The following is a 12,720-nucleotide window of genomic DNA, read 5'->3' on the forward strand; positions in this document are numbered from 1 at the left end:
GTTGTTGTTTTTTGTTATTTTTCCCAAAGGGGTGATCGTGTCAAACTCATGATCGAAGAAGATCCGGAGAGGGCTTATTGGATCGTAAATCAAAAGTTATAGCGCCCTTTTTAAGTAACCGAAAATACTGCAGAGCAGTTAGCCCCCCTCCCACGCTTCTTTCCCCCCAAAGTCACCTCATCAAGATTTTGAGATAGACATTTTGTTCAGCACGGTCAAAAAATCTAATAGCTATGTCTTTTAGGATAACTTATCTCCCCACAGTCCCTGAGGGTAGGGCTGCAAGCTATGAACTTTTTCCATTGTTTACATATTGTATTTGTTATTGGGAAGCACATAGACGTTTTTCAGGGTATATTTTTCTGGTGGATGGGTGGGGTTAGTTGGTGGGATCTTTCCATGACGAAATTTTTCGTGGAAGAAGGGAATTTTCCATGGTGGGAGAGCCGGATTTTTCAGCATTATTTAAAAACCGATCAAAAATTAAATTATAAAAAAGAGTTTTTTTTCAACTGAAAGTAAAGAGCAACATTAAAACTTGGTGGATGGGTGGGGTTAATTGGTAGGATCTTTTCATGGAGGAATTTTTCGCGGGAGACATGGAGGGAGAGCCGGATTTCCCAGCATTATTTAAAAACCGATCAAAAATTAAACTTAAAAAAAGTTTTTTCAAATGAAGAACGGAGCAATATTAAAAATTAAAACGAACAGAAATTATTACGTATATGAGGGGGATTTACACCCTCCTCAATACCTCGCTCTTTATGCTGAATATTTTTTAGAGCTTTTAAAAGAGCTTATTATTCTAATTAAACGGCGTTTGTGATTCAGGACTCATTCTTAAATAATTATAGCAAAAGGTCAAACTTAGCATAAAGAGCAAGATATTGAGAAGGGGGCGACCCCCTTGTATACGTAATAATTTTTTTTCGTTTTAAGCTTTAATGTTAGTCTTTACTTTCAGTTGAAAAAACGTATTGAACAGTTTGTGGTAACGAACTGTAGGTAAGGAGCGATGTCGTACTTCTTTCTTTAGCAAGATTAAATAAAAAAAAACAAGTTTTTTTGAACTGAAAGTAAGGAGCAAAATTAAAACTTAAAACGAACAGAAATTACTTCGTATATGAAAGGGGCTGCTTCCTCACCAACATCCCGCTCTTGACGCTAAAGTTTGACTCTTTCTCTCAACTCTTCTTTTTAAAACAGTAAAAAACTTTAGCGTAAAGAGCGGGATGTTGGTGAGGAAGCAGCCCCTTTCATATACGAAGTAATTTCTGTTCGTTTTAAGTTTTAATTTTGCTCCTTACTTTCAGTTAAAAAAACTTGTTTTTTTTATTTAATTTCTGAACGTTTTTCCATCAATGCATGTTTTGATTTTGGCTCTCCGCAGAGGAATAATTAAAACGAAATTTGCATATTTTTTTTTTTTTTTTTTTGCTAAATGACTTTCTCATAATTTTGATTGAATGATTTTGAGAAAAAAGAGCGGGGGAGGAAGCCTAGTTGCCCTCCGATTTTTTGGTTAATTAAGATAAAGGCAACTAGAACTTTTAATTTTTTACGAATCTTTTTTTAGTAAAAGATATACGTAACTTATAAATTAGCTTACGTAAAGAAGTTTTTTATTCTCATGTTTTTATTACATATATGAGGGGGTTCGCCCCCTCGTCAGTACCTCGCTCTTTACACTAAAGCTTAGATTTTGTCCCAATTCATTAAGAATGACCCCTGAATCACCAAAGCCGTAAAATAAATAGTTGAAATTACTAAAAATACTTTAGCGTAAAGATCGGCGTATTAGGAGGAGGTGAGCTCCTCATTTGGGTAATAATTTCCGTTCGTTTTAAGTTTTAATGCTGCTCTTTACTTCCAGCTGAAAAAACTTTTTCATATTTCTTTTTTCATTGTTTTTTTTAATAATGCTAGTAAATCCTGCGCTCCCTTCATGGAAATTTTCTTCTACCATGACAAATTCCTCCTTGGAAAGCTCCCCCAGCCTATCCCCCTATTCTCAACCCCTCCCCCCAACCAAAAAATCCTACTGAAAACGCCTACACACTTCCCAATAACCATTACTATATGTAAGCACTGGTCAAATTTTGTAACTTGTAGCCCCTCCCCCAAGGACTGTGGGGGAGTAAGTCATCCCAAAGACATAGTTTTTATGGTTTTTGACTATGCTGAACAAAATGACTATCTCAAAATTTTGATCCGTTGACTTTAGGAAAAAAATGAGCGTGGGAGGGGGCCTAGATGCCCTCCAATTTTTTTGGTCACTTAAAAAGGGCACTAGAACTTTTCATTTCCGTTAGAATGAGCCCTCTTGTGACATTCTAGGACCACTTGGTCGATACGATGACCCCTGGGGAAAAAAAACAAACAAAAAAAAACAAACAAATAAACACGCACCCGTGATTTGTCTTCTGGCAAAAAATACAAAATTCCACATTTTTGTAGATAGGAGGTTGAAACTTCTACGGTAGGGTTCTCTGAGACGCTGAATCTGATGGTGTCATTTTCGTTAAGATCCTACGACTTTTAGGGGGTGTTTCCCCCTATTTTCCTAAATAAGGCAAATTTTCTCAGGCTCGTAACTTTTGATGGGTAAGACTAAACTTGATGAAACTTATATATTTAAAATCAGAATTAAAATGCGATTCTTTTGATGTAGCTATTGATATCATAATTCAATTTTTTAGAGTTTTGGTTACTATTGAGCCGGATCGCTCCTTACTACAGTTCGTTACCACGAACTGTTTGATAAAGTGCCTAAAAGTCGGAATTTTCTCGACTGGAAAATGGAATTAATATGATCTAAAAGCAGGTTTCAACGTTTTAGCAATCCCCTTCTCACTTTAGAAAACACTGGTTTCGCAATGATTCCAAAAATATAAAGTCATTAAGGTTAACGTCATCTATCAAAACCTAAAAGCCTGAGAAAGTTTCCCCATTTTCGATGAATGGGGAGAACACCCTTAATCGGAGCTTTACTGGAGAAATGTCAAGCTCCTATCTTAAAACAATTGGAGTTTTGTGGTTTTACCTGCAATAAATTTTCTGGACAGACCTGTAAGATTTCTGGAGAGACCAATAGCTACATAATTTTAAACCCGATCCAACATTTCGTGGTAATAAAATGTTCACAAAACCATATTAAGGTGGGAGTTTCCATCAAACGAATTCGTTTCACGTAACGAGCGTATTTTATTTAAAACCTACTTAGTTCAATTATATATACTTTTAAGTCCGTAAAAAACAACAAAATTAATCACAACATTTTTTTTTACTGTGGTCAACATAACTGACTCTCTGTTTTTCTGTGGTGGTACCTCCAAGAGAGCTTCACGAAATTATACGCTAACCAATTTTGGTTTTAAAATATTTTTAACTTTTGACTTATTTTGTAACGCTCACGCTAAACACTACTACTACTGCTAGTGACTCAATACAGGTCCAGCCCACCTGGAGCCTACAGATCTACGCACGCTCCTCCTCCATCTCAATCTATTTAAAGTCTCCCCATTTACACCCAAGAAGTTCCAGTTTCCCTCAAATCCTTCCTTAAAACCTCCTTCAACCCAATTTAGAGACACACTGGTTTTCATTTGGCCCTAGATGGCTGCCCAAAAAGGAAGACTTTTTGGCAATTTAACACATTAGAAGTTTATCTGATCCCCAATTATAAAATCTATTAAGCTGCTTTTACACGGCAGAAGATGTTCACAACGTTCTATTTTACATAATATTCCAATAAAAAGATTTAAATGTGCTATTTTTCTTGCCACCTATGGTCAAAAATGGTAGGTTTCATCAGGATTAATATGCCTACCTGAGCAGGTTTACTCCTTATCTCCGCATCGGAGCCATGAAAGATATAAACTGCGCCTTTTCCATTTGGTCCATCATAAGGTGATCCTACGGCAAAATCTAAAAAAAAAACATAAATAAGCGATACTTAGACTTAGCTTTTGACATTGGTATAATTAAGCCTATAACATTGACGGTACCGTACCTTAACTAGTCACTCCAGGAACTCGCGTAAGGGGGGGGGGGGCTTCAGATCCACATCCCCCGAAATATTGATATTTTAATGGCTGTTTACATTTTTTTGGTGTTTTGAAATACTTTACCTAGCTCTTCCTTTCTTCTAAGTTAGGCTCCCCCCCCCCAAAAAAAGTGTAAAAGAAATCCACATGTTTCAGAGTTACATACACGAACTTGACTGACCCATAAAAATATACATCCATAAGCGGAGCAATTCTCTGTAAGTATTGGTATGACGGACTACCCCTCTACCCTAAAAATAAAAAGATTCACACTCACATTTTCTGCACTTTGACCCTGCTTTTTTTTTAGGGAAGAAGCTTTTGGTCTCCCTTCTCCCTTAGGTTCAGACCCGCGTGTACTGACGCCATGAAAACACCGGGGGGAAAACGACAAAAACGATGAATTACTGGATATGAATACAAAGTAGTAACTATGCATGATGTGGTCGGTGGATAAGATTTTGAGTTTGATTTTGAATTTTATGGTAGATTTATTGAAGTTACAAGATTTGTAGGTTCCCTTAGTCGAGCTTGGAGAGTGCTTAAGGCCTCTTTTAAAAGGATTTAAACAAATTACCTATGAACAATTATTATTTAGCTATCTTAGGAGGATAGTCCTCGTTTTTTCTCATGAATATACATTGTTCACAATGAAGTCATTTTACTTTAATTTTGTTTCTATATATTCAAGAATATTTTAAATTTGCAAGGTTCAAAATTTTCTCAACGTTCTTCTCTTGAATTTAAAAGAATGTCAAGATCTTGAAATTCTATCCTTAGCGACGGGCATTCTTTTGCATAGTCCTGACTATCAATTTCAGCTGATACTACCCTAGATACCCATTTTCATATAGACTTCATGGCGTCATTAAGAAAAGCTACTTGGAGAATCTGACACAATCGCAGTCTTAGTGACAATGCAGAAAAACGGACCCTAATAAGGAGTTAATTCACCTTGCTCTCCTAAGATACTATCTACACATTCAAAGCAGATGCATTCGTTACAGTTCTATTGTTATACGTGGAGATTTTGGATATTTTGACGGTCCAATTATTTAACAATAGACGTAAGAAGACGAAGATTTTAAATAGTCAAACCTGAAAAGATACAATCAAAGTAAAGAAACATCGAAATTCCAGTCGACACACATTTTGAACAAAAGCAACATTATTAAAAATTTCACTGCCCCCCCCCACTCTATCTTCAAAACATTTAATTCATTTGTAAACGAACAGAGTGAAAACTGCTATACAAGGACCGGTTTTACAAAAAAAATATACTGTGTTTTGAAGATCCCATACAGATTAAATATAAAAAAAAACATAAATTACTACGAAGGGGAAAAAACGTAAATAAACAGAAACTAAATGAAGATCAAGTCAGTCTTCAGAAAAAAAACTGAAGAAATAAAATTAGAGCTACCGCCCTTTTAAATCCTCTAGTGGTTCAATCACTTGTTCTGCGTTGTCAATTACCAGGAAAATGTTTTTAAGGGGGAGACGTCAAATGTTTTTTTTTTAAATTTTGTTAGATCGATTTTGTTTTTTCTATTTTTTCAATGAAAATACCGAAAAAGGTTTTTTTGGAAATCTAGGGGGGGGGCAAGAAAAGCTGTGAGCAGGAACACCCCTCCCCCAATTGGTGCCATTGCAAGAGATAAGGTATAACTCTCAAGGGATTGCACATTGTCGATAAATTTGATGGACAATTTGATGAAATTTTTCTCTGGTGAATACCTGATTATATCTATTGTAAGAATATTGATGAAAAAAGTTATGAAATCATCTATTCAAAACAGCAAATTTAAAGAATAAAGAAAATTCGCCATCATCTTCCCCCAAAAAACTTGATGGGCTGGGAGTGCAGGGAGAGAGGGGGAGGAGAGGAAAAAAGACGATAAAATAAAAAGTACACACTAAAACAAGAAAGAATGAAGAACTGTCGTCCGACACCCATTACCCCCAAACTGGGGGGGGGGGAGCGAGTGACATTCCGCGGCAGAAATTCTCCATGGGGAATTTTTCTGACAGAAGAAATTTTACATTGGAGGGGGAGAGGGATTTCCTGGAAAAAGCTTGATGGAAGGTAGAGTATTTCCAGCAAGATTTGAAAAACGACCAGAAAATTAATAAAAAAAATAAAAATTTACCCCCAAACTGTCTTATTCGCAATAAACATTACAAACAAATATTCTAAAATTGCCCAGAAAAAGTTCTTGCAAATGTTCCAACACTGTCAAAAGTGTGGTCCTATGCGCAATAAACATTACAAACAAATGTTCTAACATTGTCCTCTCAGAAGGCATGAAAAGAATGATAAATGTAAAAGAACAAGAAAGTAAATAAGAAATTCCATATGAATTCATATTTTTTTTGCAATTTCTGGACGGCACCAAAATAGTACTCTCTTTGAAGGTGTCCACGTTTGGTGTTTTCTAGAAAATTGGCTGAAGTTTGGCTGACTCAGACAGATTGACACAAGTCAGGTGATAAACCAGATCTATTTCAATTTATTTCTGCTTTTTGCGTTCCCGGGCCTAAATCTAGTTCTATACCTGTGGACACTAATGCCTTTCAGATAATAACCTAAGCAAATCTCCTTTTATATTTTTTCTTTATAAGCCACAACGTGAAAGCATTTCGGTATTTACTTTCTAATATAGACAAATTTAGATAGTCAAAAAGAATTTTCCTCTCATCGAGAGGAGAAAAACTTTTCTCGTTAGTTATGAGTAAATCATTTTTTGAAGCTAATTAACCCATATTAGTCAACTCTTAATTTTAATGCCATTAAAGACAAAAAAATGAAAGCATAGCAACACATAAAAACTTAAAAGGAAAAGAAATTATTTCTTTTATTGGAGGGAGTTTCCTCCTCTTCACTCCTACTCTGATTTTACGCTAAAGTTTAATGGTACTATTCTGAGGAATTTATCAAACAGTTCGTGGTGACGAACTGTAAGTAAGGAGTGACCAGGCCGCGCAGTTTAACCGAAACTCTAAAAATTAGAACTTCGATACCAACAGAAAAATCAAAAGAATCGGCTTGTATTGCTTATTTCAAATATATAAATTTTATTTAGTTTAGTCATACCCATCAAAGCCTATGACCTTGAGGAAATTTACCTGATATTGAAATAAATGGAAAATCCCACTAAAAGTCATAGAATCTTAATGAAAATAACACCATCAGAATCAGCGTAGGCTATAAGACAACCCTACTGTAGAGATTTCAAGCTTCTATCTGCAAAAACGTAGAATTTAGTATTTTTTGCCCAAAGGAAGATCACAGATGCGTGTTTATTTTCTTTTTTTTCTTTTTCTCAGGGGTGATCCTATCAGAAATCAAGAGTTTAGTGCTCTTTTTAACTGAATAAAAATATTGGAGTGCAGCTAGCTCCCCTCCCATGCTCATTTTTCTCTAAAGTCACCTGATCAAAATTCTGAAATTGCCATTTTGTTTAGCATGGTCAAAAAATTTAATAACTACGTCTTTGAGGATGACTTAACCCACCAGAGTTTCCAGAAAAGTGCCACAATTTATGAACTTTGCCCATTCTAATAGTATGACTATAGGTACTACAAGCACCCTTTTTGTCCTTTTTCGTCCTTTTTGGCCAACCGTCTGGGGCTACACGGAAAGCAGGTCGTCCTCGTCTGGGTTGGGAGGATGTCATAAATATAAATTTAAAGGAAACAGAAACTTCCTGGGAGGGTGTAAAGAGGGAGGCCTTGAATAGATTAGGTTGGAAGAGGAGCGTGCGTACCTGTGTTGGCCTCAGGTGGCTTGGTGCTGCATTAAATTATTTGTAGTATATATAAACATAGGTTAGGGGCTAATTTTAGCCATCATAATATGCATTACGTTTATCTAAGGCACATCTCATGTAAACTTTGAAAACATGACCCTACAATGCATTTTGGGGCCGAAGTACCCCTCCCCCTTCCCATAAGGGAATCCACTGACCAATTCTAATAGACTGTGCGCAATTATACGATGCTCTATACTCATTTTTATTGCATAAATGGTTTGTAACAATGACTCATTCTTATAACTGCATTTACGTTCAAGAACGGATGGTAAACTACACTCCAGTATGGCCTCTCAGACTGGGTGACTACATAAGCACCCTCTCATTAGAATTTTGTTCGATAGTATTTTGGCCCTTTAGGGCTGAAATAAAAGGTTAGCTGGTCGCAATGCTGTAAATTGGCAAATTTTTTAGTGTAATATCTGCTGCTACTTGCTTAAAAAGAGTACTAGATCTTTAATGTTCATTAATTGAAAAAAACTTTTTCCACAAAATAAGTTTTTCAAAGAAAAGTAAAGAACTCAGTTAAACCAAAAATGAGCAAAATAGAATCAAATAATCTATCAAGCTTATAACTACCACAAATCGGCATCAGTAGATAAATAAAACCTAAAACAAACAGAAATTACAATAATTATCCGAGTCAAGCTCAAAACGAGCATAAATTAACACAAGTGGGGCTCAAAACCCATATGCCTTCCCAAGGCTAGAAAAATTTTTTCACTTTCCTGAAAAAATACAAATGAATGGGCATTCTCAGTTTAATATACCTATTTGTTCCTTAAGATGTTAATGATATTTTATTTATTTAAGTTATAAAAGTGAAAACATTTAAAATTTATTTTTTCAGTAAAGTGCACATTATATTCCGGCCTTGGGAAGTCATTAGTATAAATTGAGTTTAAATTGGCATTCAAAATTTAAAAAAAGGAAAAAAAATCTTAGAACATGAGAAGTGGAGTAAAATATGCATAAACACAAGCAATTTTTTATAGTTACCTTCTCCGTAATAAAAAAAACGAATTTACACAAAATCGGAATGCAAATTTTGGAATAAATAAATTAACCACACATAAATAAGTCCCCAAGAGCCAGAAAATAGTGACTGTCGTGGCGGAGCTGGCAGTCACATAATGGATCCTATATTAGAAAAACCTAACCAAAACATAAAAAAGGAAGAAAAAATGGCGACGAAGACCACAGTGCCTTTCCATCACAAATATCAAAAAAACAAGAAGAAACAATAGAGAATTCTTTTCTTAAGATAGTAGAAATCTAATTTGAATGAATATTTCGGTTCTATGTCAAAGGGCCGTCCTCAGCAAAACATAAATATATAGAAGAAGAAAAACTTACAACAACATACGACCAATGAAACTAAAATGATTCTTTTTTTAAACAGTATAGCGTCCTTACTTCAGCGAAGTTTAACCAGGATTACTTATGTTTTGTGAGGAAGGCCCATGGACATAGGGCCGAAATATTCATTGAAATTAGATTTCCACTGTCTTGAGAAAAGAATTCCCTATTGTTCGTCTTGCTTTTGTATATACCAGTGTATATATCCGTTGTATATATCAGGCCCACAATACCCTCTCTAAGGTTAGGTGCATAGGCTAGGTGATATGTGAAATGAAACAAGGCACTTGAAGTGAGATGAAACAAGCCAATTCATTGAAATGAAAAAAGAATAATTAAAAGCACGTTTTACAGCTAGTCTTGCATTTTTGGCAGCTAACTTTAAAGGTCTATTTGTAATTGGCTCTGTGTTGATATCAGCTGTTTTTTTAAATATTTCGTAAAATCCTTTTTAATTAAATTCGAGCATTTAGCATTTAGGGGGAATATTCCCCAAGTCCCTATTTATGGAAAATCTGAATCTTAAAAAATTGGGAACAAGATCTCCAAATTTGCAAGATAATAATTTACAAATAAAAGATATCAATGGTCAACTGCTCCCCATAAGCAAGACGTAAATCGTTACGAGGACCACACTGCCTTACCATCACAAACATCAAAAACAATAAGAAATAATAGAGAAATTTATTAGAAACAATAGGAGCTACGCCCCTGTAAGAAGGAGAGTCAAATATACACAAACGTAAACTATTTCTTTGTTTCCTTCTTCAGAATAAAAAGCAAACTTTTTCACAAATAACTATACTAAAAGATAAACAAATAAAATGATAATTTTAGTATAGAAATTCTTTAAAAGGCATCTTTTTTTTAATGATTAGGCAATCTTAATGAACATGATTCCGTGAAATATACTATTTTTAAAAAAGCTTATTTCTTTAGTGAGATACTTTTTCTACATTTTCCTATTCTATGTTCTAGATTCATACCTTTGAATCCGTCTTGGTTTATATCCCCTAACGACGAAATAGCCATTCCAAAACGTGCTCTCGAAACTTCACCATTAAGGATAGTCCAACGTCTGAATTTGTGCTGCAAACAAATAATAAAAATTAGTAATCGGCTGTATCTCTTTGGTAGGACCGTTCAGGGGGGGGGGCTGCAGCTAGGGCTCCTGGGGCATTTTTACTTAAGTTTGAGTTGAGGAGAGGGGCTGTAAGTAATTTCGTCTCAGGCCCCACCAACCGTAGTAACAGCCCTGACCGTTAGTCTTGTGATCTTTTTTTTTTCGTTTTGGTTCCACGTCTTTACGTAAGCCTGGCAAACAATTAAGAAACTAAAAATAATTGTATATATCAAAATACGAACAAAATTAATTGTAAGAAAAAAATGAAGAACATAAGTAAAGAGAAAATTCATAATATTGTTCAAGAATTCCGTATTAACAAAATTCTAAGAACACCTATTTAAGCAGCCTACTGACTAAAACACACTTCCAAACATACGAGAAAGTGGACGTGTGGAGACACCTCCACTTTCTGAAAGCTGAAATAATCAATTACGATTCGATTGTTGTCTCGGCGTTGATGGAACACGAATTGCCGAAGATCGAAAGTTTTAGTTGGAAGATACACTCATCAAGCAATTTGGAAGTAAAATAAGAAGAAAAAATCTAACAATCCCCTCAGAAGAATTTGACTATTTTAGTAGAATCCCCACTCTCAAAATAAATTCCTATATATGAGCTTGATAGGAACCATTATGAAGGCAATAATAAAAAATACAGAAATGTAATCGTAGAAGAAATTTATTTTATTCAATTTTTCTTGAGGTATTTCACTTTTAGGCAAACATTCTACGATTTTCGGAGTGTTAAGAGGAGTTAGCCCCATAGTAGAAATCACAATACGGAGCTTCTCTTTCAAAATTATCTTAAAATGAGATGTGCCACTCACCTGACGAGTTTCTAATTCACAATTTGGCAGAAGAATAAATGTGTTTCCGGCTAACTTTAAATTCAGTGTGTTAATTAAACAGACTCAATGCCAATAATCAAGAAGCAAGGGCGTATCAAGGATTTTTGTTCAGGGGGGAAGAGGGTATTCTTATGAAAAAGCCTTAAAAAACGTGTCACAAATTTGTTTATATGCCTTATAGTTACATTTTAACGAATGAGACAAAAATTTAGCAGGGCGGGATAACCCCTAAAAATCGTAAAGTACATCCACTTTAAATTTTCTTGGGTTGACGCCACTTTATTTCCCTGTTTTGAATACCCCCCCCCCCTGTTAAGAATTTATTCTGACACCCCCTGGTCACCTGAATTATTGACAGAATATGGACTAAAAAGAAGTTTACCCAGTGGCCTTAGTTGGGGGGATAGATTTCTGCCCTCCCTCCCTAGATTTTTCAAAAATAATACTTTTGGGATATGCTCATCGAAAAATACTTTTTTCTGGGTATATTCGTTGAAAATTATGGAAAAAACAACAAAATTGCCCTACCCCTAAATTTCGGTAAGCATATCTACTTTACATTTCTTGGTTAAGGCTACTTTATTTCCCTGTTTTGAGTACCGTCTTCCCCCTGCTAAAAAAATTTTTTCTGATAGCCCCCTGATCACTCTTAAAGGCTCATAAATGTGTCCATTTTTAACATCTTAATTTTTATTTTTTCCAAATGGATCTTGGGGCATTGTTTGGGTATTAACTGGAATATTATCAGTTGCGGCTCTGGTTCAAATTAATAGGAAATAACTTCACAGTGTCTATATTACTTCTGTTAGTCAATATTTACGTGGCTTTTAAGAGAACATAGAGAGTATTTATCTTCTGTGTAATTTTTTGTATTGTAAGGGCCTCTAATGACAGGGTTGATGACGATGATGAAATACCCAATGATGACAATGACAATGATGATGAATTATAGAGCTGGAGTTATGAAGCAAGCGCAACTGTAGCAGTTTCATTCATTTCTTTTATCGAAAGGATATCAAAATAAAAGTTATAAAACCTATTTTGTTTTTATATTATCTAAATGCAGTTCCGGTGGTTGGGATCAAAAGAGGGCAGGATAAAGGAATGAAAGGCTAAACTTTGAGTTTCCTCCAAAATTCAGTTTTCAGAGGTTTTATTGAACAAGTCTTTAAATTGTGTATTTAAAAAAAAAATGTGGCCGAATTTCTTGAAGGTCAGAGTTTGCATTTTTTCTGAGTTTGAAAGTTTCGTGAAGTTTGCATGCAAGGTTTTACTAACAAAAAATCCAAAGAAGGCAAAGACGCATAGATCTAGGTAGCTGTTTACCGAAACTACAGACAAAAGTCTACAGAAAATATTTCTGGTTCCCCCTTCAATCTGTCTTTCTTAAATTTGATATACCTATCCTGACCATTCTGAGATCATAACTTGGTCGATTTATGTCTGCCACATAAACGAAATTCAATCGTGACCTTAGCTATTGAAAATATTTTTCGTAATCGCCCTAGACAGTTGAAAGAAACAATGCGA

At 35.1% G+C, this 12,720-nt stretch overlaps 1 protein-coding gene across 4 annotated transcripts in view; it reads right to left on the reverse strand.

The window, feature by feature from the left end:
• Positions 1-12,720, reverse strand: part of LOC136029957 (integrin alpha-PS2-like) — a 158,869-nt gene that overhangs the window by 48,113 nt on the left and 98,036 nt on the right. For all 4 annotated transcript variants that reach the window (XM_065708509.1, XM_065708508.1, XM_065708511.1 and 1 more), the window contains 2 exons: positions 10,204-10,306; positions 3,830-3,927 (listed from right to left, as the gene is read on the reverse strand). In XM_065708509.1, the coding sequence (XP_065564581.1) occupies positions 3,830-3,927; positions 10,204-10,306 (201 nt within the window). The remainder of the gene's footprint in view (positions 1-3,829; positions 3,928-10,203; positions 10,307-12,720) is intronic.

This window comes from Artemia franciscana, chromosome 8 (assembly GCF_032884065.1).
Source record: "Artemia franciscana chromosome 8, ASM3288406v1, whole genome shotgun sequence".
NCBI classification, from domain to species: Eukaryota; Metazoa; Arthropoda; class Branchiopoda; order Anostraca; family Artemiidae; genus Artemia; species Artemia franciscana.